Source organism: Nycticebus coucang, chromosome 12, assembly GCF_027406575.1.
Source record: "Nycticebus coucang isolate mNycCou1 chromosome 12, mNycCou1.pri, whole genome shotgun sequence".
Lineage (NCBI taxonomy): Eukaryota > Metazoa > Chordata > Mammalia > Primates > Lorisidae > Nycticebus > Nycticebus coucang.
Window position 1 is genome coordinate 50,316,452 of NC_069791.1, and position 27,770 is coordinate 50,344,221.

Here is a 27,770-nt window from a genome sequence, read left to right on the forward strand (position 1 = left end):
TCTCCCCAGACTCATCGTGCCCAGTTGTAGGGAAGCTGTTACTCGGCTGCCGTCTTGTTCCACCCTCAGAGAAGTGATTCTCTTACTTCAGGCTCCCCAGGAACAGAACTCAGCTGGGATTACAGGCACCCACCACAGTACCTGTCTATTTTTGTTTTTGTTTTTGTTGTAGTTGTCATTGTTGTTTAGCAGTCCCAGGCTGGGCTCAAACCGCCAGCTTCAGTGTATGTGGCTGGTGCCCTACTCACTGAGCTACGGGTACCGAGCCTCACTTCTTCTTCTCTTAAAATTTTGTTGTCTCTGTGCTTAGGTGTTAAAATTTCCTTTTGGTACAGGACAAAAGAGAAGAGAATCATTAAGATCAAGAAGGGAGAAAAGATAAGAAAAGAGAAAAGGAAAGGGGAGTAAAAGGAAAGATTGACAAAAAGAAGAGAAGAACAGAAAGAGAAAGACAGGAATTATAATGGTGTTTGTCAGGGTGCTTTGACCCACATCTGCAATTCTTGGTCTGTGGGGCCTGGGTTGGGTGGGTACCTCAAGGTTGGGAGCTCCTTACCAGCCTAAGTGAAAAGAAGATGCCCCTCCTACCAAATAGAGAAGAAAAAACAAAGCAAAACAAAACAAACAACTCCCCCAGCAGTTTGTTGCAGTAGGAACCTACCACTGGGGTCCTTCCAAGGGCCAAAGCTACAATGACCTCCTAGACCAGGGGATTAAGGTCTCCTTGAGCCAGGCCAAAGCTGTGGCATCCCATCTCAGGCCTCAGAGTGAGGCTCTGACCTATAAATGGAATACAGATTGACAAAGCATAAAACAGATCAGAAAAAAAAAGAAATAATAAAGTTAATAATAAAAGTATATAAAGAAAATTGAAAATAGAATTATATAAGATTTAAAAATGGGGCTCTATGTTAGTTGTTTGAGAAATTTATGTGGGAAAGATAAGAAAAGTAGAAAAATCTTTACAAAAAAAGAAATACAAGGAGAGAAATGGAATGGAAAGAAAGAATAAAAGTGATAAGAAAACCACAGCAAAAATGTTGCCCTGGTTGGCTCAGTGCCTGTAGCTCAGTGGTTAGGGTGCCGGCCACATACACTGGGGCTGACAAGTTTGCACTCATCCCAGGCCTGCTAAATAACAATGACAACTGCAACAAAAATATAGCCAGGCGTTGTGGTGGATGCCTGTAGTCTCAGCTACTTGGCAGGCAAGAGAATTGCTTAAGTCCAGGAGTTTGAGGTTGCTGTAAGCTATGATGTCATAGCACTCTATTGAGGGTGACATAATGAGACTATGTCTCAAAAAAAAAAAAAATGTTTCCCTGATTATTGAAGAAAGTAAAAATGGAAAAATAAAAATACAACAAATATAAAACAAAATATTTGTTTTATAATATAACACAAACTAACAAAAAACTTTAAAGACAAAATTGAGAAAAAAAAAGAATAATGGTAGCAGAAAAACTAGCAGAAATGGAGCCCTTACTATTGAAGAAGGAAACAATCAAAAATTATAGTTACGGGCGGCGCCTGTGGCTCAAGGGGTAGGGCGCCGGTCCCATATGCCGGAGGTGGCGGGTTCAAACCCAGTCCCGGCCAAAAACCAAAAAAAATAAATAAATAAATAAAAAAAAATTATAGTTACAAAAAAAAATCTAGGGGAAAATAGTTGAAAAAATTTTTAAAAAGAAAATATATATGTAAAAAGAAAATATATGTACATATGTATTTAAAAATTATATGTATTTATTAAATATATATAAATTGCTGTATATTTTTATGGCATTTTAAAAAATATATATTTAATACATATATACACATATATATTTTATGTGTATATATTTATATATATGTATATGTATACATATTATATGTATATATATATGTTGTATATATATATTGCTATATATTTCCTGGACAACAGGTGATGTTTTCAAGTATGGGATGCTTACTCTGACACTGACACAGCTGTGTAAGCTGGAGGCTGGAAGCCACTTTCTTGCCGAGAAGACCTGGTCCTGTCTTTCTGATTTCTTTGTCCTCAATTTCTGCAGGATTGGGAGCCTGAAACTCTTGTCAGCCTCCTTAACAGAGACACCTTGACCTTTCCAAACCTTGGTCTCCTTGAGGGGAGGTATATCTTAGTTGAAGAGAAAGCTTAGAGAAAAGGGAAAGGGAGTAAAAGGAAAGAATGACAAAAAGAAGAGAAGAACAGAAAGAGACAGCTCCTTGGCAGCCACATGTGGTGAGATCAAGAAGAAAGGACTCTGGCTTTCTCCCAGTCACCTCTGACTGGGAGGTCCTGCCTAGAAACATTATTTTAGGGACACAGGGAGGCAATAGGAGACTCCAGGAGCTGACAAGGAGGTTGGGAGCAGTGGAGAATCAGCACAGAGGGCAAATGCTTGCCTGTTGGCAGAGGCTATCCCTTGCCCGTGGAGTGGCTTTCCCATGAAAGGGTTTATTGCCCAAGTCTTCCCACAGCTGGCTGCCTAGCTCAGCAGACATGCCAGAACTGGCCTCACACTAGGATCTTCTGGACTGATCTTGCAAGGCAGCTCTCCCACAGTGGCTGTGCCCAGCCAGCAGCAGAACCATGAGAGCTCCACTCAAGCCTGATGGCTCAGTCTTGGCCCTTGGACACTCTTTAAGATCACTTGCTTGCTCACCCAAACTCTTCCCAGGTGAGTTCTCCCAAGTGCCCAGGTCCAAAAAGAAAAAAAAAAAAGGTAAAGAAAGCCTTTAGGGTAGGCCCTCTGTATCTGAAATCCTCTGTATCAGAGGCCAGCCAGCATTTGCCCTCTGTGCTGATTCTTCACTGCTCCTGATCTCCTCCCTCCCCATTGGCTCCTGGAGTCTCCTGCTACCTCCCTGTGCTCCCAAAGTGATGTTTCTGGTTAAAGCCCCTCAATCAGAGGTGCCTGAAGTCCTTTCTTCCTGATCTCACCATGTGTGGCTGCAAAGGAGCTGTCTCTAGTCTGCCATCTTGCTCCACCTCCTCCTCACTATTCCAACCCTCCAATTAGTTTTGTTCTAGATATTCAAATTTGCAAATAACTTGAGCTAGCAATGTGTAAATTGTAAAGGTAAAAAGAACACTTTCTGAAATACACTGGGAAAAAAAATAAGTGTTTCCATTGATGAGTATGGATAAATTGTGTTTGCATACTTGTTTGTAATTATTCATTAAATAATCTGAATAAAACTTAAAAAATTGTAAAAGTGCAAATTGGGAAATCACTTTCAACGTGTGCATACAAATAGGTGGGTTCAAAGATCATAATGATCTCTGGTCCTGTTTCCTGATTTACTTGCCCTCAGTCAGGGCGTGATCATTTCACTAGCATTCAGTCCCCCACAGTATTGCTACCCTGAAGCTCTGGCCAAATTTCTTAGCAGGCACACTTTGACCTTATAAACAGTGCCCCCTCACAACAAAGTGGCTTTCATGGGCAGTGCAGGAGCCTTTCAACTCAGCCCAACTATGGCTGCCCCACCTCAGCAAGTGCACCAGGGTTGGCTGTGCACTAGGACCCAGAGGATAATTCCTCCCAGGTGGTCCTCTGGCAATGGAGGGAGGCACATAACCAAGTGGATGAGAGTTCCACCACATCTGGTGTTTCAATCTTTGTTGCCTGACACTGTTCTAGTTTGTTTGCTCACTTAAGCCCTTCCAAGGCAGCTCCAGCAAGCAGCCTAGTCCAAAAGGAAAACTGTAGGACAGGTCTTTCCTGTCTCTAGTCCTCTGCTGGAGGACCCCCCAGGCTCTGCCAGCACCCAGTCCCAGTCACATGCCTTCTGTACTGGTCTTCCTCAGCGCCTGACCTTCTCGATGGCTCCTGGAGTCCCCTACTGCTTCACTGTGCCACCAGTTACGTTTCTGGGCAGGATCCTCCAGTGAGACGTGGCTAGAGTCCCCTCTGCCCTGTCTCCCTGCAAGTGGCTGCTAAGAAGATGTCTCTAGTCTGCTATCTTACTCCACCTATTATATTTTTATATGCTAGCAATGAACAATCCAAAAGGGAAATTTAGAGAAAAATTTCATTTACAGTATCATCAAAAAGAGTAAAGTACTTAAGAATAAGTTTAATAACAGAAGTATAAGAGTTGTGACGTGAAAAATGCAAAATGCCATAGAAATAAATTAAAGAAAACATAAATAAAGAAAAGACTCCTTTTTGATAGATTGGAGGATTTAATATTAATCAGATTGCAACATTTCCTAAATTGATTTGCTGATACAAAAAGTCCTACCAAAATCCCAGCCACCAGTTTTTTTTTTTGTTTTTGCAGAAATTGACATGTTTATTCTGACTTTTTAGCACTCCACATTCTTGCAATTGTTTTAGTCTCATATGAATGTGTTTTGCATATCAATAAAAGTTCATTTTGTAGTCAAAAATGGTTGTTCTTATTCTGGAAAAATTTACAATTCAGTAATGAAATTCATTATGTATCAGTAAGAAAATTCATTACTGATTTGGTAATTCAGCACATAATTACTGGAGGTCTATATTTCAGGTGGAAACTGAGTGATAGAAATAACAAGAATAATAAAATTTGATTCTTACACTGAAAATCTAGAGAGCATTAATGAATTATGGCATGGACTTTGAACTTGGTTTGACATGAGTTTGAATTATCACTCTTAAAGTTTACTGATTATGCAACAACCTGCAGATAAAATAAGCAATAAAAGCCAGTTTTTCATGTACAACATGGAGATCAGAATGCAGTGGCTATTGTCTGTACACATACAAAGTATCAGAATAGCCAAGAAAAGAGGGACTGTCAAAGCAGCCTTGACAAAGTTCAATGTCCAATAATCCATCCAGGGTCAGATGTTAGACATGATACTGAAGGCTCTCCTAATGGCCACAGGCCACCATTTGCTCTCTAGCTATTTGATTATTATAGATTACATCACTTGGATTTTGGGAAGTGGGAAAGGGTGATGGCACTTTTGATAATTTATACAATATATTCAAGCAAGTATTAAGAAAATCAATTCTTTCGCATGCAGAATCCTCGTTAATGTACTGGTTATAAGCTAATGGCTCCTGCCATTTTTCGTATCTAACATTTCTGATTCTGAGTCCTGTGAGGGTTTCAACAGGTGACTGGGCTGTTCTCAGTTATTTCCCTCTGCATGTTTTAGGCTTCATTTCTCTTTGCTTTGCTTCATCAATTATTACATCTCCATCTACTCCCATTTCCCCAGGAATATGTTGAAAATTTTCATCAACTGATAGAACTCTACTTGCTTTTGTGTTATTGTTTTAGACTTGTCGGTTTTTATCATTTAATAAAATTTTAGAAGACATAGGAGGTAAAAATCTGTGTTTGATATAGATTTATGTCATTACCTTAAACTGTTCTGACATGGGGTTTTGCCAACCCCTAAATATAACTTTTAGGTTTGGAATTCATCTGCACAATTCTTGTTTCACTTCAATTTGATGCTAGTATTGTAAAGCATTTGAAAGAATAAATAGCTTTAAGATAATTTTAAAAGTATTATCTAGATAAATACAATGCATTTTGAGATGAGGATAAAAGAAAGAGTGCCGCTTTCTATCACTTTCATAATAAAATCCCTCCTTTTCCTTGTCCCCGTTAGCAAGCTCCTATTCCATGTTAGAGATGCTATATAGTCTCAGAATTCTACCAACAAATATAGTCTGCAACTGAGAGAAAGTGGTTCCTAGAGGAAAATTGCAAAATATCTTTTATGGCATAAATAAAAGTTAAACTTATTCCAAATGTAGTCAGAAAACTAACACAAGAATTTACTCCTGAATAGTGATTTTCTTCTGTATCATGCAAGTATTCAAAAATCCGTTATTTTGATGGATAAAACCAAATACACTGCTTTGTTATTTATTTGTAGAAACAAAAGGAAATATGACATCTCCAAGTGCTTAACTTACGGAAGTGAAGAAACTTCTCCTTTCAGCAGAAGATTATCTGTGCACTTCTTTCTTTTTCTCATCTGTGACATGGCTGGAGATATAGTCTATGCAGACATCAAAACTGTGAGGACTTCCCCTTTAGAATGTTTATCTCAACCTCAAAAATCTGGTAAGTTGGATTTAGGATGGATTTTAGAATTAATATTTTATTCCTAATTTTTGTTTTTATTTCTGTCCTATGTCATACTGGGAACAGTTAGGAGACTGGGTTCAAAGCAAACTTTATTGAATGTAAGAATAGGAAACAACATGCCCGATCATAAAATTAATTGTAATTTTGGTGTTAATATGTACGTAGTCAGAACTTTATTTTTGTTTTCTCTCGTAGCTTCTCTATGGCTGTAATTCTTGTGGTGAACATCCATACTCACACATCACCTTCTAAACTTGTCTCCCCTTTCAGCTCTACAGATTTGTCCACCCTCGATCAAATCTGTCATTTTAACATAATATTAAAAATTTATTTACACTAGGGAAATTATTTATGCCAATCATGCACCTTGTTATTTGTCCTTTTGGAATTTGTATATTAACAGAATAAAAATGTTAAACTAAATTAAGAAGACAGGAAATGCTAGAATTTTATTTCTTGAAGTTAAGAATTAATGACTGAGTAATTGAATATTTTTGGAATATGAGGGGATAGGCATATGGCTAAAGTTAATATTGTGCCTCAGTTCCAAGACCACCTCAGAAATGACAGATTTTGAAACTCAGTATATTTTCTATTCTCTGAAATATTGGAGAATTTCTTTGCAATGTCACCTTTTTGTTTTCTCTTTTAAGATAAAAATTTTATTACAAAGTTTATATAAAAGTTTAAAATAATTAAAGTCTCTTTCTCTTTGCATATGCCTGATGGAATAAATCTGATGCTTTGTTTGTCTGTATTTCCATTGTATTTCTTTATATAGTATTTTCAAAAGTTTGTAACAATCAAATGAATTTAATGTATGTTCTCTGATTTCAAGAGAACCATACCTTTTTTTTTTTTTTTCTACGAAAGGTCTTTATTGGCGAGAGATGCTGCAGAGCAGCACCAAAGAGGAGAGAAAAAAGAGAGAGAGAGAGAGAACCATACCTTTTATTTTAAACCTTACCTCTCTAATTTACTCAGTAGAGGCTAATCTGCTTTCTTTTATTCCTAGACTAGGCATTTTGATTTCCTATGAGATGGTGAAACATATTTTGAAAAATAACATGGAGTAGAATTGAGTTCTTACTCCCCCACCCCTAAAGGTCTCACAGGATGAGTTGTTTTATTTGTAGTTCTAGACCAAAGCTATAATTGCCTTTATGAGCAGACATTTTATTTCATTAATTCAGCTCAAGCAAGAAAAGCTATTCCTACACTCCAGGCTTTACTTCTTTTCTTTCTGTTTATGGAGAGAACCTTATCTTATTCCCTTCATGGCTTAGGGATTTGGGAGCAACGTATGTAATGTTATGTAGTCCAAGCTCGTAATGTTAAAAAGGAGAAAATATAACCATAAAAAGATTAAATTCCTTACCTGTATTTATGCTTAAGACTAGAAGTCAAATATCATATTGCCTTTTTCACTGTATATGTTTAGTGTGGGATAAATGTAACTGCTATTCTCACGTCATATCATTGTGGAGGAGAAGAGCTATTTGATACATTTGATTATGTTCTACAGAGTTCCTCACATTGTTTCTGACATCTTCTTTCACTTATTTTGCTCTGGATATTGACTTTCTCTTTCTCCTAAAAGTTAATATATTCCTTACCCTTTTAGAACCTTGTATGTGTTGAATTGTTCTACTGAGTCTTTTAATCTTTATATTCCCAGTACCTCAAACACTATTAAGTTCATAGCAGGCAATCAGTAGATCCTCAATACATCTTATACATTCATTGGCTTTCCAAGATATAAAACAAAGAATGCCACCATAAAACTGAACAGTTTATCAGTGAGAGAGTACAACTGAACTAAGAGTGTCCCAGGCTAAGATTCAGAAATTCATGCTTTGCTTAACTCTTACTTCAAAGCTCTAAAAGAATGACCTAATATCTCTATGTTGTTCCTTTTATGAAATATGAAGTTTTATTATCCTAATTTTTGGGATCTGTAATCTCTGTTCTTCATATTAGAAACACATGTAGTGATATTATCATGATTTTCTTGTAAGTGCCCTGATTGCCACAACTAGAACTGTTGTGTTTGCTGAATGAAAATATATGGACTTCTTTTAATATTTTTAGAATAGTGAGTTCCCATTAAAGATGATTTAATTAAAAATAACAATAATAATTTGATTATATGACAAAGCACTCTATAATAATTATCCATAAAACAAACATTGCATGTAATTGGTCTTGACATGTGATTTTGTAATTGGTTATATTTCAACATCAGCTATTTTTATTACCTTCTCAGTACATTACATGTATGTGTGTAAATATTTCATATCTAGTGGAATTGATGGACTGTAACTATGTTATATTAGAGACTTCTTGTATTAATTGTCAGGTAAAAATACTAGTTTTTTATTTGGTAATTATTTATTGTCTTTTCAAACTCCCAAATACAATGAGATATTATGGATAGCGAACATAGCACTGGATTGGGAGTCAAGAGATCTGAGGTTTAATATCAGCTCTGCTATCAAGTAAATGTGTGACTATGGACTTCAATATTCTCATTTTAATACATGGGCATTGAATAAGATAATCCTTAAAATTACATTTCTTTTAAAAGTTAAAGTTTTCTGAAATTATGGTTATGTATTATGGGGAAATAGATGTATTATATAAGGGGAAATCAGAAAAAAATCAACTAAATAAATGAATGTTATCAGTAATTTTATTAGAAAATATTGAGGTTTTCACAGTCTAATAAGAAAACCTAGAGATGTGGAGAGTAGATCATAAGTCAGGTCAATACTGGGGAATATGTACTGTGAACTCAACAAAGAAAGACTCAGATTCATTCAGTTACGTAGGTTCCCTTCATAAATCAAAGAACAAACACACATGTGTGGGTTTCTTTCTCTATATGTGTGTGAATAGAAGAGGGAGCTGGGTCCATATATTTGATAGAAAAGTAACTCATAACCATGACAAGTTGGAAAGTTTATTCATCTTGCTGGTACCTCTTACCATTAAGGATTTATCTACTGGGCTTACTAGTGAAGTCTATCCAAATTTATAGATTCTCACCGTCATGGAATTTTCATGAAAGTTGGATATGTAATGATCATCATCCTCCTGGGAATAGTAATTACACTGAGCATTTTTGGTAAGTGATTAGCAATACTATTTATCTCAAAGTATTTTTTGCTCATAACTTCTTATGATTGTGTTCAAATGAAAGTGAATTGAATTATGAAGTGTATTTCTGTGTAAGCTTATTCATATTAGCTACTCCTACGTATCACCCATCTTGTATTAATATATGAGAAATTTGTCTAGAATAAATCAATTCAGGCAAGTATTTTAAAATTATACTCGTATACTTTGGACAGAGCTGAATGTAGCCCAATTATTCATATGGAAATTAGTTTAATATTTTATTAAATACATACTTGGAGAAAAGATCTTTATGAATATCTATAGGACAGAGAATATATATAAATGGTATATATTCCAAGTAATACAGGCTTCCAGATTAAACTAAACTCTAAAACAGGTCAATGCAGTATTTGTCTGTGTCACTGAACTGTGATGAATGATATTAGTACTTATGAATAGTATTAGTAATTACAAGTAAAGAAGCAGAGCCTTAGAATTTTAGAACTGTAAGAAGCTCTAGAAATCAGAAAGGTCCAGTTTCCATGAGCAGTCTGAGCCCAGAGAGGTAAGTGGTTCGACATGATTAGTGCAACTACCCAATAGCCTAATTGGCTCTATAAAACTGGGGGTGGGGGGAGAGGGGCAAAAATAATTAGCACTGAAAACCTATGCTCTATTTTTTTTTTATTATGTTAAGGGAATAGTTTGTTTTGTTATTAAAAGTAGTTTTTCAGTAAAACAGATTTGTTATTAAATATATTTACTACTAAAATTGACTTCAAAGATGTATTTTAAAAATTTTATCTAAAAGGTAACAATGTACATGGTTGCTCTAGAGCCTGTTTTCAAATATCAGCTATACCACTAATAGAATCCTTACATTGAAACAATGTATTATGACACACACACACACACACACACAAATATATAGTTAGTATTAAAAGTATTTTATAATCAACATAAGTATTATGTTTATATTTAATACATTGAATGCATTAAATGTGTTGTGAACATAGTACCACATGTTAGCACCTGGCACATGGCAAACACTATTAAATATTAATTTTTATTATTTTCAGGTATGTTTATTTTGTTTTAATTTATATGGTCAATACTAATTGCCTAATATATACTATTTCACAAATTATATAACAAATTAACAACGATAGTTTCCATTAAATGTACATCAGAAAGACAAATATTTTCTTCACTGTGGAAAATCTACTCTGGATTAACTCTACACACAGAAATTCAAAAGAAACAGTATCATAAACCAAAACTAAAACATATGAAACTCTTTTCATCAAGCATGTGACATCTGATATAATTTGTAGGGATTCATTAAAAACCAACTATCTAAATAAACTTCTTATCCAGAGCTGGACATCTTGTGCCTACAAAAATAAATAACTCAAGTGAGTACCCCTCTGTTCCCAGGTCATATTATTTTAATTCTCCTAACACTAACATTACCAAGATTCATAAGAGTGCAAAGGAAACTCCAAATCTTAGGGGGAAAAATAGTATTATTTTTCTCCTTAAATTTTTTTTTTTTTTTTATTGTTGGGGATTCATTGAGGGTACAATAAGCCAGGTTACACTGATTGCAATTGTTAGGTAAAGTCCCTCTTGCAATCATGTCTTGCCCCCATAAAGTGTAAATTTTTAATCATTTAACTTACTATGAAATTTCCACATTGTGCTTTGTATTTAATTAGGAAAATATGTTTCTTCTTATTAGTTGTCCAGTTTCATTCTGCAAGACATTCAAAAGTGGATAATGATGAAAAAGCAAAACCCTGTGCTGGAGGAAATAAATCTGGAATAATCACCACAAAAGGTAATATTGTTTTCCCTAATTCCTGAGTAATCAAGCATGAAGAGTAGCCTTAATTTTTCCTGAAAGTCTCTGAACATAGGAAAGACTCTTCTACTGCTGCAGAGGGAGGATTTAGAATTACATCATTGCTTTTCATCAAGTCATTATAGTCTATGGGCTAAAGTTTTAAAGGTCCAGGGCAAAATGGAAAAAAAAAAAGCATATTTAATGAGTTTTCAATGAATTTAAAGGCAGTTCATTGAAGTAACTGCATTTTATTTATTTATTTATTTTCTATTGGGACATATACAGGTGCACCATGGGGTTTAGATATTTTCCCTCTTAAAACCTGTGGTCATTGTAGGGTGTTTCATCAATTTTTTAATGTTAATATATGCCAAAATAATTAAATAATTGTATTAGTCTGTTTCTTGCTCTTTATATTTTTAAAAGTCAAAAACACTCATTAGAAGGCCTTTGTATTTTCTTAGATTACTTGTTTTTAATCCGTTAATATACATTTTAATTATGTATTGAAAGGTACTATGATGTTGTACAATTAAGTTCAAGAACTTATTCTAGGAAAAATGCTACATACTTCATTGTTGAATATCACTACAGTCATTAGATGACCAAATGGGAGTACTCAAAAGTGACCATGGTGATATTCAGCAATGTGATAGGTAACACATTTTCTAGAATGTGTTTGAAAACTTAATTGTAAGACCTCATACAACAGCTGTGCTGGCCATTCTAGAAAAGGAGTACCAAAATTGCTTTAAAGGGTGGGTAGCCTTGGTGTTGACATTGGTGCATGGCTTCCCAAGGGGAGCACCTCAAAGGTGATTATAGCCATACTCAGCAATCAGGTATGTAGCACTTTTTGTAGTATGAGTTCACAAGCTTAATTGTTTGACCTCATATATACCTTTCTTTTTTTTTGAATATCCAGATATAATTCTATTAGAAAGACTTATTCACTATGTCCATACTATAAAGTACATTCAAATTCTGGAAACTCACCAAGACTTTACATTGGATTTTAATGTTTCTTCACCTCTCAATCACAATCTTTTTTTTTTTTTTTTTTTTTGAGAAAGAGTCTCATTATGTTGCCCTTGGTAGAGTGCCGTGGAGTCATAGCTCACAGCAACCTCAAACTCTTGGGCTTAAGTGATTCTCTTGCCTCAGCCTCCCAAGTAGCTGGGACTATAGGTACCCGCCACAATGCCCAGCTATTTTTGTTGTTGACATTGTCATCATTATTTAGCAGGCCCTGGCCAGGTAGGGTTGGAACCTACCAGCCCCGGTACATGTGGCTGGCATCCTAACCACTGAGCTATGGGCACCGCGTCTCAATCACAATCTAAAAACTATTTCATACAACATATGTTAATGTATCTCTTTATCTGGCGAGACTTTGTGAGGTATTATCCCCAAAGCAAAAACACATTATTGCAGCCTTTATATATGTGACACAGAGTGGTAATAAAAAAAACCTTAGCTTTACGTTCCATCAAATCCATTATCTAATCCTCATTCTATTATTGATAAGTAAGGCACCTTTCCTAGAGTCCTAGTTTGAATTTGGTAGAAAATTATACCAAATCTAAATGTGTTTGATCTTAATAAAATGGCAAAATAGACAAATTATGTAAAGTAAAACGTAGTCGATCTATTTAGCCATCATTCCAAATTCATTCTCAACCTTCTATTTTCCTTCTGGGACACAAATTAGATATACATTGGACTTTTGCTTTCTCTTCTTTCCATGTAACCTCTTGTTTTGTCCTTATTATTGTCAATTTGTGCTGAATTCTTGGTAATAATTTTAAATATATCTTTCACTTCCCAAATAATCTCTAATCTGCTAAAATATTCACTGAGTTTCTAATTTCAATTATTATAGTTTTTGATTCAAAGGACTTCCTTTCTTTTCTTTTCTTTTCTTTTTTTTTTTTTTTTTGAGACAGAGTCTCAAGCTGTTGCCCTGGGTAGAGTGCTATAACATCATAGCTCACAGCAACCTCCAACTCGGGCTCAAGTGATCCTCTTGCCTCAGTTTTTCTATTTTTATTAGAGACAGGGTCTCCCTTTTTGCTTAGGTGGATCTCAAACCCGTGAGCTCAAGTTTATTTTCAAACATACTAGCTTTTGATAGACTCTTATCATCTTTTATTTTTTTTTGTTCTTTAAAATAATTTAAAAATTGTTACTTTTAACACATGTAATTATCTAAATATCAAAAATACTTGGCGACACAAATCTCTTCTTTATATTTCATTTTAATATGTTTGCTTGTGATTTAGATAACTTCAGGCACTTTTGAAGACTCTTTAGGGTCTCATAGATTCCCTCCACACCTTTCGGTAAAACAAGGCTTGGTCTTAGAATCCTAGCACTCATACACAAATTTTGAGAGCCGTTAATTTATATATATTATTAAGATACAGTTCTATGTTTCTTTTAATTGCTTGTCTTTTTTTTCTCCCAGTTCCTTCTAACTCTTCCACTGTCCATAAATCTTGCCCCACAAAAGACTGGAAGCTGCTTGGGGGGAAATGCTACTGGGTTCCTGAAACTAAGAAAACTTGGAATGGAAGTCAAGGTGAATGCACCAAGAAAAATTCACATCTCATAGTGATTCAAGACTTTATTGATATGGTGAGATTTAACACCTAAAGGTTATAGCATCATCACATTTACAATGAGATTTCTTGTACTATGAACTTGGCAAATGTACATAAATTTTTAAAAATTTTATGTGCTATTAAGTATATTCATATATTGGTTAAATGAATTGTTGAACGACATGATTCCTTTAGACTTTTTGACTAGAAGAGGGAGAAATTCCTTTGGTGTTATATACTCAAGTTTTTGTCATTTTTTTTTTTTTTTTAACAAGAGGTTCCTGTTCCTTATCAGATTCCATTTCAAAATGTAAGAGATTAAACATCTTATTTTACCTCCTGTGTTCATTGCAATGCTAATGCTAGATACAGTAGCTAAAGTTAAGGATGATGGTGTGAGAAAAAATATATTGTTTAGTTCTTTCTTGAGGAGAACTAATATTTAGTGAACTCTGACTTAATTTAAATTGAAGCTTTGCTAAACAAAGATTGGACACTATCTTAAATTTTCTAATTGTTAAGGCCATTATGTATATCTTAAATCATAAACATCAAATAAGGGTTCTCAGCATAAGATTTAGTAAGTTGGAGTCACAAGTTAGTCAATGGTTCAGTTTTGGTGAACACAATAACTAGATGTGCTTTACAATCCTGGTGCAACATCGGCCATCTGGGAGGATTTACAAAGGGAAGCTGTTGAGACTTCTGTGGCAGAACCGCCCCCCCTTTTTTTTTGACTTTCATGAAATTTATAACCACCATCAAGAAAAAAGTGAACTATTTTCATTGTGACCAATGTAACCCCAAATAATGAACTGTAGACTCTGTCAGGTGCAGAAAACTATAAACCAAACGAAGAACAGAATTAGGAATTGAAAAGAGACCTTTGTTCCACTACTAGAGTTCAATCTTAAAAGATAAGAAAGAGGAAACAAGGCCCGACTGAAACGTTTCTAACAAGAATGTTCTGAAAGGATAAATGATAAATTATTGCGTGGAGAAATTGTACAATGAATAACTTTACTAAGAATCTCATGTATGTCCTTCTCACACTCAAAGGGAAAAAGATAGAAATGCAGAAAAGGCCTGTCTTCTCAGCAAACAATAAACCAGACTTTGGAGAACAGTTATCTAAAATAATTTATTTTAATGGAAACTTACTTCCTCCAGGTTAGGTTATACTTTTTAATATAACTCCTAAGGAAATAAATGGGTCAGACATAATTGTTCCCTTTTAAGATTAAATGGGAATCTGAAAGAAATCAGTGTATCTACATTTCCAAACCTCTCCAAAAAAAGTAAAAGTAAAAATAAATGCAATAGATACCTGTATTACAGAAGAATAATAACTCCAGAAAACAGAAAATAATTTTCTAGCAAACTCTCAAGCAAGTTAAAGATAAAATGAAAAAAAAAAAAAAAAGAATTATTAGACCATCTAGGATACCCATGTGTCAACACATGGTTAAAAAAAAAAAAAAGCAAAAATGAAAGTTGGGGGAAGGGGGGTAAGAGAAGAAAAAGAGTAGTAGACAAATCAAACACCAGACACTAGTAAGAATTTAGTCAGAACAGCTGAAATATGGATTAAGGTTGAGTGTAGGACAGCTAAACAGTGCAAAGCTTCCAGGGTCTGCAAAAAATAGGGAATTCCACCATCTCTGGCAGGATATTTCTCATGGAAATGATTGGAAACTTATGAAAAAGTGTGCATTCTTTTCTCGAGAAAAGAAACCAGCAATAATACAGAAGTGGCAAGGAATTTCACAGATATCCTTCTACCCAGCACCACCTACATTATGGAACAAAAGACTTAATATTTGTGTTGGGAAGAGGACCAAACACTGGTGCCCTTAGGGAACTAGGGAAACATCACTGCAGGTGGGAGAAGGAGTCAGAAGAAAGAGTCTTTTCCTGTGGGGAGGGGCAGGAATGCACACTGGGCCTAAAGTACACATAGGATTTGGGGAAAAAACTGAGAAGTCCAGACACCAAGAACACAGACACTGCGTATCTAAGACTGACTCAAAGATCACCCCCTCCACCGCCTTTTACTACCAAGATAACAAGTCTCAAAAAAGAAGTAAAGAAGAATGCTGCTGGAGAGGAAAAGAGAGGAATACCAATGTGCAGAGAGGTCCTCTCTAAGGCACAGTACAAAGGGAAAACTAATATAGTCAAGGTCAAGAGACATCCTTCTGGAAAACAAATCCCAAGTTAAGAACCAGATATCCACTGTCAACCCAAAAGAAGACATATTCTGTAAAATAATTTAAGGAGGTTTATTCTGAGCCAGATTTGAGGAACATAACTTAGAGCTACACCCAAGAAGCCTTGAGCAAGTGGACTCATGGTGGTGGGGTTACAGTTTGATTTTATAAATTTTAGGGAGACAGGAATCACAGGTGAGGTCATAAATTAATATGTGGAAAACATACATTGGTTTTGGCCCCAAAAGGTGGGACATCTGGAAGCAGAAGCTTACAGGTTTTAGGTAGGCTTAAAAATGCTTTAGCTGACTATTGGCTGAAAGAGTTAGGTTCTGCCTAAAAGACCAGGGGTCAGTGAAAAGGGACACTTAAGATAAAGGGTCTGTTAATTAGAGACAAAGTGCACAAGTGGTTTGTCCTATCCAGAGGACCTGCAGGTAGGTCCTCCATGGCTTTAGTGGCAGTACAAGGCTTGTCTGATCTCCTTTCTCATGGCTAGCAACTCAGTTTGCCCAAGAGGGAGTCCAGTCAGCTAGTCGCCAAGGGGGAGCCTTAAGATTTTATTTTAGTTCACACCATCAATGGAAAAGAAGCCATACTCTGTCAAATAATTAAATAGGTTTATTCTGACAGCCTCTAAATTTGAGAGCCTATGTAGTCCTGATTTGATTGACACCATGTCTGCAATAACCATGAGAAAGGAGAAAAAAAAAAGGCGAATGGAAGGAAATTGACCCTACCCTTTAAATGAATGGTTGAAATTTCAATATCACTTCAATTCTAGTCCATTAATCAGAAATTAGATCAATCATATTATCACACCTCCAAAAGTCAAGGTGGAAAATGCAGGCTTTATTATGGCTGTGCACATACCTTCCCTCAGGAGTGGGATTACTGTAAGAAAAAGGAACTAGGATCAGTATGTGTCACATTTCCACCTCAGATACCGTTTTCTTCTTTTAATTTTTCTGTATATTCTCTTTCTTCTATATGTTATTTTATACTGGAACATAATAATAATGACTGATATTTATGATTGATCATTTATTCTGTACTGGGCAATGCTTAATAATATTATGTAATAACTATAATACTTTGAGTTAAACACTGGTCTTATCCGAGTTTTAAAGACTAGCAAAAGCAGAAGTGAAAAGATTTAATAACTTGTGCAAAGGTGCCCAGGATAGAGCCAGGACTCAGTTTAGGCAATCTGACTCCACAGCCTTAGTATCTGCTACCATTATACCACATTTTATTGCATTAGTTGGTTTATGTGTCCATCCCTCCACTACAACCTATTGGAAAACATGAAGTATGTTTCACTTACCTGTTCATTCCCAAGCACACGGAAGTTGCACATAGAAGATGGTTTTCTTCTATCGATGAGAGTCATTTGGTTGTTTCACATAACTTTCACTGTTCTCTTTAGAGTTTCCTATGGCTGTATCAAAATTTTTCAGCCTCTTATTGGATTGGCTTGAAAACTACACTGCCTGAAGTGGAGTCGTGGACCTGGGTGGACAACAGCTCTTTCAACCTCAATCATTTGTGAGTTTATTATATGGCAGTTTGTGCTTTAATCCCTTAGTACATGGCAAGGGTTGTCTGATATTGTTGGGCTTGAGCTAAATGAGCCTGTATACATTTCCCAATGGGCTCTTACAATCTGATAAATAACTCATATCAAGTGGCCCACATAGAAAGTCAAGAAACAAAGGAAATATTATTGCACTAAGAAAGTGGAAATATTATCCACTAAGATGATTTATGCGTGAAACAGGATTTGCCACAGTTGCCTTTTTATTTTGTCATCTTATCTAAGAGATGAATTAGCAAGTAGCAAATCTCTTCTGAGAACAGAAGTTTAGTTCACAAAATGTAAGTTTCTCCTCTATTTCTAAATAGTGAGCAGTTTTTAAAAATAACAGAGGTAATATATTAGTATTCTCCATATCTTCTAACTAATACTCATTAACTACTAACTACTCTGCAGAGAAGTTTTAAGACATAAAACACTCTGTGTGAAGAATTACTTTCCCATTGTTGTGTGGTTTACATTCTTTCAGTGACCATATTGTCATTAAAAATCAGAAACTACTTTCTGTGTTCTTTTTTAGTATCTAGATATATTTCATGCCTGGTATAAAGATAACTCTTTTCTTTCTTTCAATAGGTTTTTGATAAACACAAACAAACAAAGGACCCGAAGCATGAAATGTGCCACGGTGTCTGGCAGGAGTATTGTTCTGCAAAATTGTCAGAATCACAATCAGTGGATCTGTGAACTGAGTGGGTCTTCATTTCTGTGACTGAAAGACAAACTCTGCAAGAAGTCTGCACTCCCAGGAAATCCAGAGAGTTGTATGTGTCCTGGGGGCTGTGTCTATATATGTATGTCTCCGTGTGTACATGCTAACTTACGATTCACGTGAGTATTGTCCTACTTCTTAGAGGTGTGGGAGGAATGATAGAGAAAATAAAATTTTATAAAGAATGAGTAGGTATGAAGAATATTGTTTTCATTTGAATTTTTAATTCGGTTATTGAATCATCATAGTCTTGTTTTGTCCTTTATTTTCCCAACTTCAATCTTCTTTACCTTCTCTCCATTTTCTCTCTGAAATAATTAGCTAATCTTTTAGTTAATCTCTTAGCTAATCTCTTCCATGCTCACAGTTCCAATTACCACCTACAAAGCAAGACATATCAATTTTATATCTCTCACCCAAAGCTTTTCCTGATCAGCAGACCCACATGCCATATTGCCTATTTAACATATCAAATCTAAAAACTCAAAGCTATTTCAAACTCAGTGAATAAAAGCAATCTGTTAGTTTTTCTCACAGAAGGAGCCATGTCTCAGTAAATGGCATACTGTACTAGAAAATTATGCAATCTGTAAACCAGTTGGCATCACTCTCTCTCTCCTCTAGGGTGCGCCCTACTTTCTCTTTCTTATCACCAAGATTTATTAATTTTTTTTCATAAATATTACTCAAGTTGTTCTCATTTTTCCATCACCACTTTCATGATCTTAATACTGTGTAAAGGTACTAAGATACTAAGTAACTGCAATAACAAGGTCCTCTTGTTCTGCTTTTACCCCATTTAATCATTTTCTACAAAGAGTGGAACTTGAAAACATACAGACAATACAACCTCCTATTTAAAATCTTTCAATGTCTTTCTTAGAATAACACCAAACTCCATAACAGGACCTAGAAGTTCCTGTTTGGTCTCACAACCCATGCTTACTTTTTCTGTCTTTTCCTACACCAAACCCACTATAACTCTCAGCATAACCACCGCATGAGACTAGTTTTAGGAACTTAAATTGTCATGCACTTTTTCACCACAACACCTGGGCAAAAGTTGTTCCCTATACCTGGAATTCTTTTTCATCTGTTCTTCAACAAGTTGATTCCAAAAAATTTTCTATATCTCAATTCTATTTTCAAAAACCATTGACTTCTATAAGCCTCTATTTAGGTACTATAATACAGTCATGTTTGGGGTCTCCTGCAAATAGCATCAATTCAGAGCAAGTGTCTTGTAGCTTCACCAAAATATAATTATTTCCTTTTATCCAAAGAATAGTCACCCAGGTAAGTGATTATATATCTCTTTGGGGAAGGGTGGGGAGAAGTCATAACTATTAACATATAAATTTTACCAGTTGAACAGGACCCTTCCTCAGCAGACTTAGCCATTTCCCTCTCCCTTAACTGACAGAGTTCTAGTTCAGTCCTGGGAATTGATTGTGGGATCATGATTGCCTGTGTTGCTGCTTCAAGTCAGACCTGGCACCCTTCTATCCCAGCAAGGTAATTACAGCTTCTTCAAGCAAATGAGGACTGACCTTCACAGGCAGTGGTAGCGTTAGGGTAATAGGGTCTCCAGCTCTTTTAGGGAAGAGTTCCACCCGGAAAGAAGGATGAGGAGTTTTCCCACCCTTAATGCTACCCCAAGCACTGGTATACCTGAGAAAGGAGAGAATGCTTTATCAATCTGGGAACTTCCCTTCATCCCCTCTAGGTGGGCTTTTGGAGAGAGAGCTCCATATATGCAGATGGAATTGATCATTTAGTTACATCCTACACCTCCCAGGAACCTTCCCCAGGACTGGGCCAATAAAAGGAAACAACCTGAGAGGATCAGTGAGTAAGGGAGTGAGTCAGTCAGTCTGTCTCTCCCTGCTTCTGAGAGAGGTTTGTTCCATTCTATGATATGGAGCTGCTTGTGTGAGATTGTTCTCGTGAACACTCTGTTGTATTGGCCCCATGGGTGATCTTTCCCTCCTAAGGAGCCAGAGAACCTAGATAATAGAATCAGGAGGCTGGACCTGATGCTATGATGTGTCTGGTCATTCTTTAGCCAAGAGTACACCAAGAACCAAAGACAGATTGCTACCCTGACAGCAGAAGAGCTATTCCTACTGGCAAGAAAAGAGCTCAGCAGACGAGCTCAGGGTTTTAATGTCCCTGGCTTGATTGTGTTCTTCCCATTCTAATTTTCAGGATCCCATTATTTTTCAGCCAATGCCCTCCCTTTAACAAAAGACACACTGTGAGGTAGGGAATTCAATTTATGTTGTAATTCAGCACTTGAAGAATGGGGATATGGAATGTTTTGTTCCATTTTGTTTTTTTAATTTGTTTTTCATTTTACAGAAATTGAAACCTCATCATTATAGGATATAAGGATATCTTTCAGGGAAGAACAGAGATCTTTTGGGTCTTTATGCAGAGCTTGAGTTGATAATTTGAAGTCCTAAGCTCACATTTTCTTTCCTCACTTTTCCCACTGTGGAACAACCAACCCATTTCGTTATACTCTTCAGCTTAACTAATGTGTTCTAAGGTATCAAATAAATGACCACCCAGAGCATTACCTTTTATAAATAATTGATTGGGAGCATCTAGTGGTGATATTTTGCCTACCTCTATTGCCACATCATTCTATGGACCACCAATGCCCTCTTCCCATTGGAAACAAAGTCTTCAATGCATTTAAATCTAATCAGATTAGAGAGCTATCACCATCAAACTGATGGTTAATTCAGAACACTCATCTGGAAGATTCTCTTCCTCTCATGCTATTCTCAGTGCTAAAATCTGAACCAGTTAGATCTGATTAACAATGACCAGGGCAAACTGAGCCTGTCTTTGTTTAGGAGCCATAACCCAGGGCACTGGGAGAGCTGAAGTTTGTGTGAGTGTGCTGTCTCAGAGTTAGCATAGCTCTGAAAGTCTGGACATTTTGGACCTAAGATGAGTCAAATGACCAATAACCCTGTTGTTTTCACTCAGGAGTAAGAACAATCCAAACTTATGAGAGGGGAACAGGAAGTTGAGGCAGGTGCCTGGTGGCAAAAGTAGGCTGAGGATCATAGACACAGCTGAATGCTCGCCTCAGTGAAGTCAAGCAAGATTTCTAGGGTAAAGTATACACAGTAATAAAATAGTCAGGAGGGAAGACTGCTATGTGTTCTCTTTGAGATAGTTGGATCTCTCCGTAGTCAACTCCTCAGGATTCTCTAAGTCTTGGGATTCACTAGTGTGAAGAAGAAGGACAAAGGTCAAAAGGACACCATCTACCACCACTGACAGGGCAGCTGGAATAACCTAAGACATCAGTGACCTCTCATGGGATGCTTTAGAAAAATCCCAGATAGATAGGAAAATGGAATTGCAAGGAAAAGAGCCGTGCTTTCCAAATCCAAAGCTAAGCAGCGTGGTGTAGATTTCCTGTTTACAGGCAGATGGCTACATTTCCGTGGCTGAGTAAAACCAGATGGCAGCAGATAAGAGGGCCTCCGTCACAGGGCCTTGCACTGCAAAATAAACTGCTAGACCAGACCCAATGGCGGTAGCTGCGAGCCAAAGGTACTTTCCAGAGAATGAAATTTCCACATGAAGGGCGAGAGCAGGAAGTGGCAGGACAACAAAGAAAGGCAAAGCTTGGAGGACCAGAACCATCCGCCCCTTCCAGCCCACTCACAATGCAGCTAACAATAGTTTCATCTCTGGGCCAAATTCCCTGGAAATTTTCGGGTATTTCCGGCAACTTGTCTAGCCTGTGCCTGCATGTATTGTGACTCATAATAAAAACAAGCAGTGCAGATTCTCTCCAGCAGATGGAGCCATTAAACACAAGTGTTCTTAAAAAGGGCTGGTTGGAAACCTTTCCCCCTTGGCTCCGCGCCTGTAGCTCAGCGTCTACCGCGCCGGCCACGTACACCGGGGCTGGTGTGTTTGAACCCAGCCGGGGCCTGCTAAACAACGATGACAACTACAACAAAAATATAGCTGGGAGTTGTGGCGGGCGCCTATAGTCCCAACTACTTGAGAGGCTGAGGCAAGAGAATCGCTTAAGCCCAAGAGTTGGAAGTGGCTGTGAGCTGTGACGCTACCGCACTCTACCCAGGGTGACATAGTGAGACTCTGTCTCAAAAAAAAAAAAAAAAGGAAACCTTTTCCTCCTGTTGTCTCTGTGGTCTCTGAGACAGTGAGAGCAACTATTAACCCCCATAGCCGACTTAGCCTCTGCAGCATACCGATCAGAAAGAGAAAGAAAAAAATGCATCGAGTAGACACCAAATAGGACTTACAGGGAAGAAGAGAAAGGAAGTTAACTTTCTCTTAAGGTTGTTTTAAAAACCCTTACTTCAGCAGAGGCAAACTTCAGTGGTGATAGAGCTAAAAAGCATGAGCTGCTTTGTCTTCCAGGTTTGGTGAGACAGCTGGAAATAATGGAAGGGCGGTGCATGTCCTAGGGATTGGGGGCGCGAGGCCTGGGAAAGCAGTTCGCAGTTCCTACATTAACTGATATTGATGAGAGAAAACCTGCACTCAGGAGGTGCAGAACTGGGATATATGTACTGTGACAGAGAAGTCCAGACAACGATGCAGTGGCAGTGCGGAAGAGTGTCAACACAATCTTACGTTCTCCTTCCCCTCACAGTGTTGTCCCAGACCTGTTTCCATGTGGCTGTACTGGGTCAGTATTTGCCATTTTACTGGCTCAGTATATCACACTGGGTGATGACCAGTAGTACCATCTATGTTTTGGACATACTGATGGTAATTTTTTTCTATTATAGAGTGAAAATTAAACCAGAAATGCCCTACTGTTATTAATAATGAATTTATCAATATATCAATTGCATATTTTCTACCAATTTGTGGGTAACTACAGAAGTTTATTATTTATTATTATTATTATTGTTTTTAACTACAGAAGTTTTGAGACAGGCTGTGTTATGGTCCATTATTTCACTTCCAAGAAAAACAGTCAACAGTATTCTTTCTGATTCATCCCTGCAGGTTTCAACTTGCTTGACTTCTTGGTGTTTCTGGGAGAGCTTCATTTGTTTCCATCTGCATGGATTTTACATTTCTTGATTCTTGTGTATCTCAAAACTTTTGTAATGACCCATCTATAAAGCATTGTCTCAAATGCTTTTATGAAGAAAACTGATTTGACCTTATTGACTTTAAAAAGTGACTCATAAATTTGTCATATAAAATGAGGTCTTAGGATTAGCATTAGAATATGACTTGCTTAATCAATTTTTATGAATTCATTCTTTGGTACTATATATAGCAAATAGCTTTTTTTTTTGAGACAGAGTCTCACTTTGTCACCCTAGGTGGAGGTGATGCTACCATGGCATCACAGCTCACAGCAACCTCAACTCTTGGGCTTAAGGGATTCTCTTGCCTCAGCCTCCCAAGCAGCTGGGACTCCAGGCGCCCGCCACAACACCCAGCTATTTTATGTGGCAATTGACATTGTTGTTTAGCTGGCCTGGGCCAGGTTCGAACCCACCAGCCTTGGTGAATGTGGTTGGTGCTGTAACCACTGTGCTACAGGTGTCAAGGCCCAAAACAAGTTTGTTGAATGAACAGAAGAATAAATGAGAGAATGAAAGGGATTTGGGTTTTAGAGAACCCTGTAAGTGACAGCCACTCAGTGGCAATGTGACTTTCATATTATAAAACTATCAGTTGAAGATATCAAACAGCTTTTGCAAAAAGATAGTAAATAACAAAATTGGGGGTTATCAAGGAATTTTCATTTATCTGCATTATAGTAAAGTTTATTTCTAACTTTTGGTAAGACTGAGAAGTGCATGTATGATCATCGTAGTATGTGATCGTATGGATATATCAATCACCTCAAAAAAAAAAAAAAGGACCAAACTTATGAGGCCCTTGGTTTAATGCCAATTTACATTAGCTACAAAATTCAAATTGAGGATTTACTGACTTTGCGGAGAGATTTTTCTGGGCTTTCAAGTTTTGGAAATGTAGAGAAAACACAGAGCTCATTTGTCACTAGTTATGTCACCACAGTTATTAATAGTTCATTTCCACAATTCATCTTATTCCTTGAACACGCTGATCATAGTTATGTTAGTGTTGTTTAAAAAAGAAACATTATTCAAATACTTGTTAAAGATGGTAGAGTAGCCCTTATTGAAGGGAGTCCTTGGCAATTGGTATAGGGACCACTGCTATGGGGTCTTAGAGTGTGTGAGAGGGACTGGATGCCTAGAAGGGCAGCAGGGATTGTAGGGCCAGACTGGGAGTCAGTGAATGGAAAATTACTAAGAGGAGACATCAAAGATAAGAGGTTTCTGTCCTAGGTGGCTTGACAGGAGAAAATTCCATATTGACTCCCATCCTTTACATCCCCCTCAAAGAAAACTGCCTCTAACCTGCCTAGTCTGTTTATGAATCTTATTTCTCTGAACACTGCTCCTCCATTAAAGCTCCTTTAGGTCACCCAAGGAGATATCTAGACCTGCAACTCTCTCCCCTAAAGCTCTTTTCTCTCTTGCAGATCAGTGTTGTTTAATGCACCATGCACGTTATTGCCATTATGTACTAATGGCCTGAGTGCAGTTAAGATGCAGGTTTGTCGTCCAAAAATGTTAGTTCTCCCACACTGGGGTTAGATGAGTGTTTCACCTGGATGTAATTGAGTTTGAGTATGACAAAAGGCCTCCCCACAGATCCACAAAATGATGCTCTCTGCTTTTATCCCATCAGGACCCTCTTGCTTTTCCTATGCTGCTGCTTAACTTTCCATCCATAAAAACAAGGGTGATATGTGTCTGTTCACAGCACACTGTGGTGTGTTGGGCAGGGTGCCATTATATTTTGTCATTACAAGCAGGGAGCTTTCTAAGCATTTGATCATCAAGGTTTATAGTTATAGTGATCAAACTGCTGGGATCCAAAAACCACAGAGTTGGATGTCCCAGTAGGAAGCAGTTCTCAGAAAATTCTTCTAAAATGATATCCTTATAGCAGATGTAGCCTAAGCTGAGGAGCGACAGATACTGTCACATTGCTAGCGTTCTAATTAGTTGTTCACACTTGGTCCAGTTTATCATCGTATCATATGCTCAGAGTGATGTCACTCAGGACTGGAGGCTGCCATTTGACCTTGAGATGGTCTTGGAAATGTGGCCTACATGACTCATGAGAATATGCTCTCCCACATGAGGATGGTTAGGGAGGATCCCCACTGGATACATTCTTCAACTTTGCTGGGGGGATCTGGGCAAGAGGGTGGAGAGGAGCACAGTGTTTTTTTTATTTTTTTGTTTGTTTTGTTTTGAGACGGAGCCTCAAGCTGTTGCCCTGGGTGGAGTGCCGTGGCATCACACCTCACAGCAACCTCCAACTCCTGGGCTTAAGAGATTCTCTTGCCTCAGCCTTCCAAGTAGCTGGGACGATAGGCGCCCACCACAACACCTGGCTATATTTTGGGTATAGCTGTCATTGTTGTTTGGCAGGCCTGGGCTGGTTTCAAACCCGTCAGCTCTGGTGTATGTGGTTGGTGCCTTAGCTGCTTGAGCTACAGGCGCTGGGCGGAGCACAGTGGTTTGATTATGCAGTTCTTCCCCACATAACCTCAGATTTCTTCTGTCCTACCTAATGCAATCATCCTGAAATGTCAAGCCCAGCATTGCCAGATGAGGTGAAGACACAATCTTCCTGATCAGACCCTAAGGAATTTTGACAAAGGTTTGAAAGTTACAGTTACAATATTTTTTTTAGGAATCATCCCTACTCTAGCACCTACAGTTGTATTTCTGTTTTCAAGATGATTGCATTAGATAGGAAAAAGGAAATTTGAGGTTACGTGGGGAAGAACTGTTTAATCAAACCACTGTGCTCCTCTCCCCTCTTTCCCAGATCTCCCCTTGAAGTTGAGGACTGTATCCAGTGGGAGCCTCCCTAACCTTCCTCATGTTGCCTGAGAACACACACTCATGAAGTCATGTAGGCCAGCTCTGCATGCCTTTATCCTCCCCCAGTTCAGACAGCAAATGTTTTAATTGCTCATTTCAACTCTATGAAACCATCAGACACTGGATGGTATGCAATATGATACGTCCATTTGGTGTGGTACTTCTTTGCCCACTGTTGAATACTATGGGCTGTGAAGTGTGGCCCTTGGTCTGAAGAAGTGTAGCCCAGGAGCCCAAATTGGTCAAGTAGCTTCTGCTACAACTGTTTAATAGTATTTTAAGCATTTATAATCCTCTACTGGCAGGAAAGGTCACTCCAAAATAAGACTCTATTTCACTCAAGACCCTTTAGAGCCCCTGGGGAATACTGGTGACATGTGATCCACTTGCCAGCTATGTGCAGGACCTTCCACCACCCCCTCGCCACTGCCCCAGATCTTCTCTGTAGCCATCTAAAATCTCTGTCTTTCATGTTGGCAGTCGGAACAATTTTTGATGGCATTTTGTGCCTCAGAGAGTTCAAGAGGAATGTCTGTATTCAGCTTATCCCTGAATTGCTACATCCCTGTCCACGTACACTGATTTGATGAATCCAAGTGGCCATCTCAGGCCTGCACATGAAAAGACACCTTTGAGGTTTCAGTCACTCTAGGAGGAGGTTCTTCTGATGGGCACCAACATGTCCCACCTAATGCTCCCCCAAACTCCCAGAGCCATTTCTATAAGGTTGCACCCCTAAATGATCCAGTTTTCCATTGTCTGCCTACCTGACTATTCCAGCAGGCCACTGGCTACTGCCTATGAGTCAGTTAAAATCCAAACAGAGGGGTTTTACTTTGTTCAGGTCTCCACAGATGGGAAAACAGTTGCAATTTAGCCAATTGAGCTGATTTATTCTTCCTTCTTCAGAGTCCTTCCATCCACTGGTTTTAATGTGGTGGCTTTCTAGACAGGTGACTGTCCACTCACATCAGATCTGCCATTCTCAAACCAAGCAGCTCTTTGTCGGTAGACTGTCCACATGGTAGTAGGTTCCAGCAGCTGCTCAGAGGTTTCTAAAGTCAGTCCTAAGGGAAAAGAAGTTCCCTTTTCACGCATATGGTGGATACCTTCTTGCATTCCTCTTGATTACATGCTTTTGTGGAAAACACAATTTCCATTTTATTATTAAACTCTTACAGGCACGGCCTTTTTTACTAAAGTGTCTCTGACATCACCCAAGACATTATGGTTATCTCAGATTTCATCATTATTTTCTGCCCATCTCAATTAATACCCAATAGCAGCTACTCACATGATGAGTACGAGCTTGGCAGTATCTGAAAATTTTATAACTCCAAATCCCCAAGGCCCCCAAGTGCCTCTAGGAGACACTAATGGGCTGTTGCCATAACTCCAGTCTGAGTGAGAGTGACAGACCCTTCTAAAATCATGTTTGAACAGGAATGGTAATGGCCCAAAGGCATTGAGAGAACTACCATTCAGACAAGGCCTGCCTTGTGTTGAGGTCCTCACTCCTGGGCTGTTTTGTTTCAGGCAATCTCATGGTAGAAGCCAGAACATGCCAAGTTGTTAACTATGTGTTCTCCAAAATCCATATAAATTAACCAAACTCAGGC

At 37.7% G+C, this 27,770-nt stretch overlaps 1 protein-coding gene and 1 long non-coding RNA gene across 3 annotated transcripts; both read left to right on the forward strand.

Annotated features, from left to right (window-relative positions):
- Positions 1–2,523: 2,523 nt before the first annotated feature.
- Positions 2,524–18,381, forward strand: LOC128561797 (killer cell lectin-like receptor subfamily B member 1B allele B). Of its 2 annotated transcripts, XM_053556385.1 has the most exons (7): positions 2,524–2,684; positions 5,891–6,081; positions 9,146–9,232; positions 10,967–11,065; positions 13,539–13,708; positions 17,314–17,432; positions 18,058–18,381. In XM_053556385.1, exons 2-7 carry the CDS (start codon positions 6,000–6,002, stop codon positions 18,191–18,193), a joined length of 693 nt encoding a protein of 230 aa, XP_053412360.1. In that variant the 5' UTR covers positions 2,524–2,684; positions 5,891–5,999; the 3' UTR covers positions 18,194–18,381. The 2 variants fall into 2 exon arrangements, with proteins under 2 accessions (XP_053412360.1, XP_053412361.1); XM_053556386.1 differs by lacking the exon at positions 9,146–9,232.
- Positions 18,382–18,845: 464 nt separating this feature from the next.
- Positions 18,846–26,336, forward strand: LOC128561434 (uncharacterized). The gene is made up of 4 exons (XR_008373255.1): positions 18,846–19,708; positions 19,920–20,092; positions 21,194–21,322; positions 26,096–26,336. It is a non-coding gene; the product is annotated as an uncharacterized LOC128561434 (long non-coding RNA).
- The last annotated feature ends 1,434 nt before the right edge of the window (positions 26,337–27,770 follow it).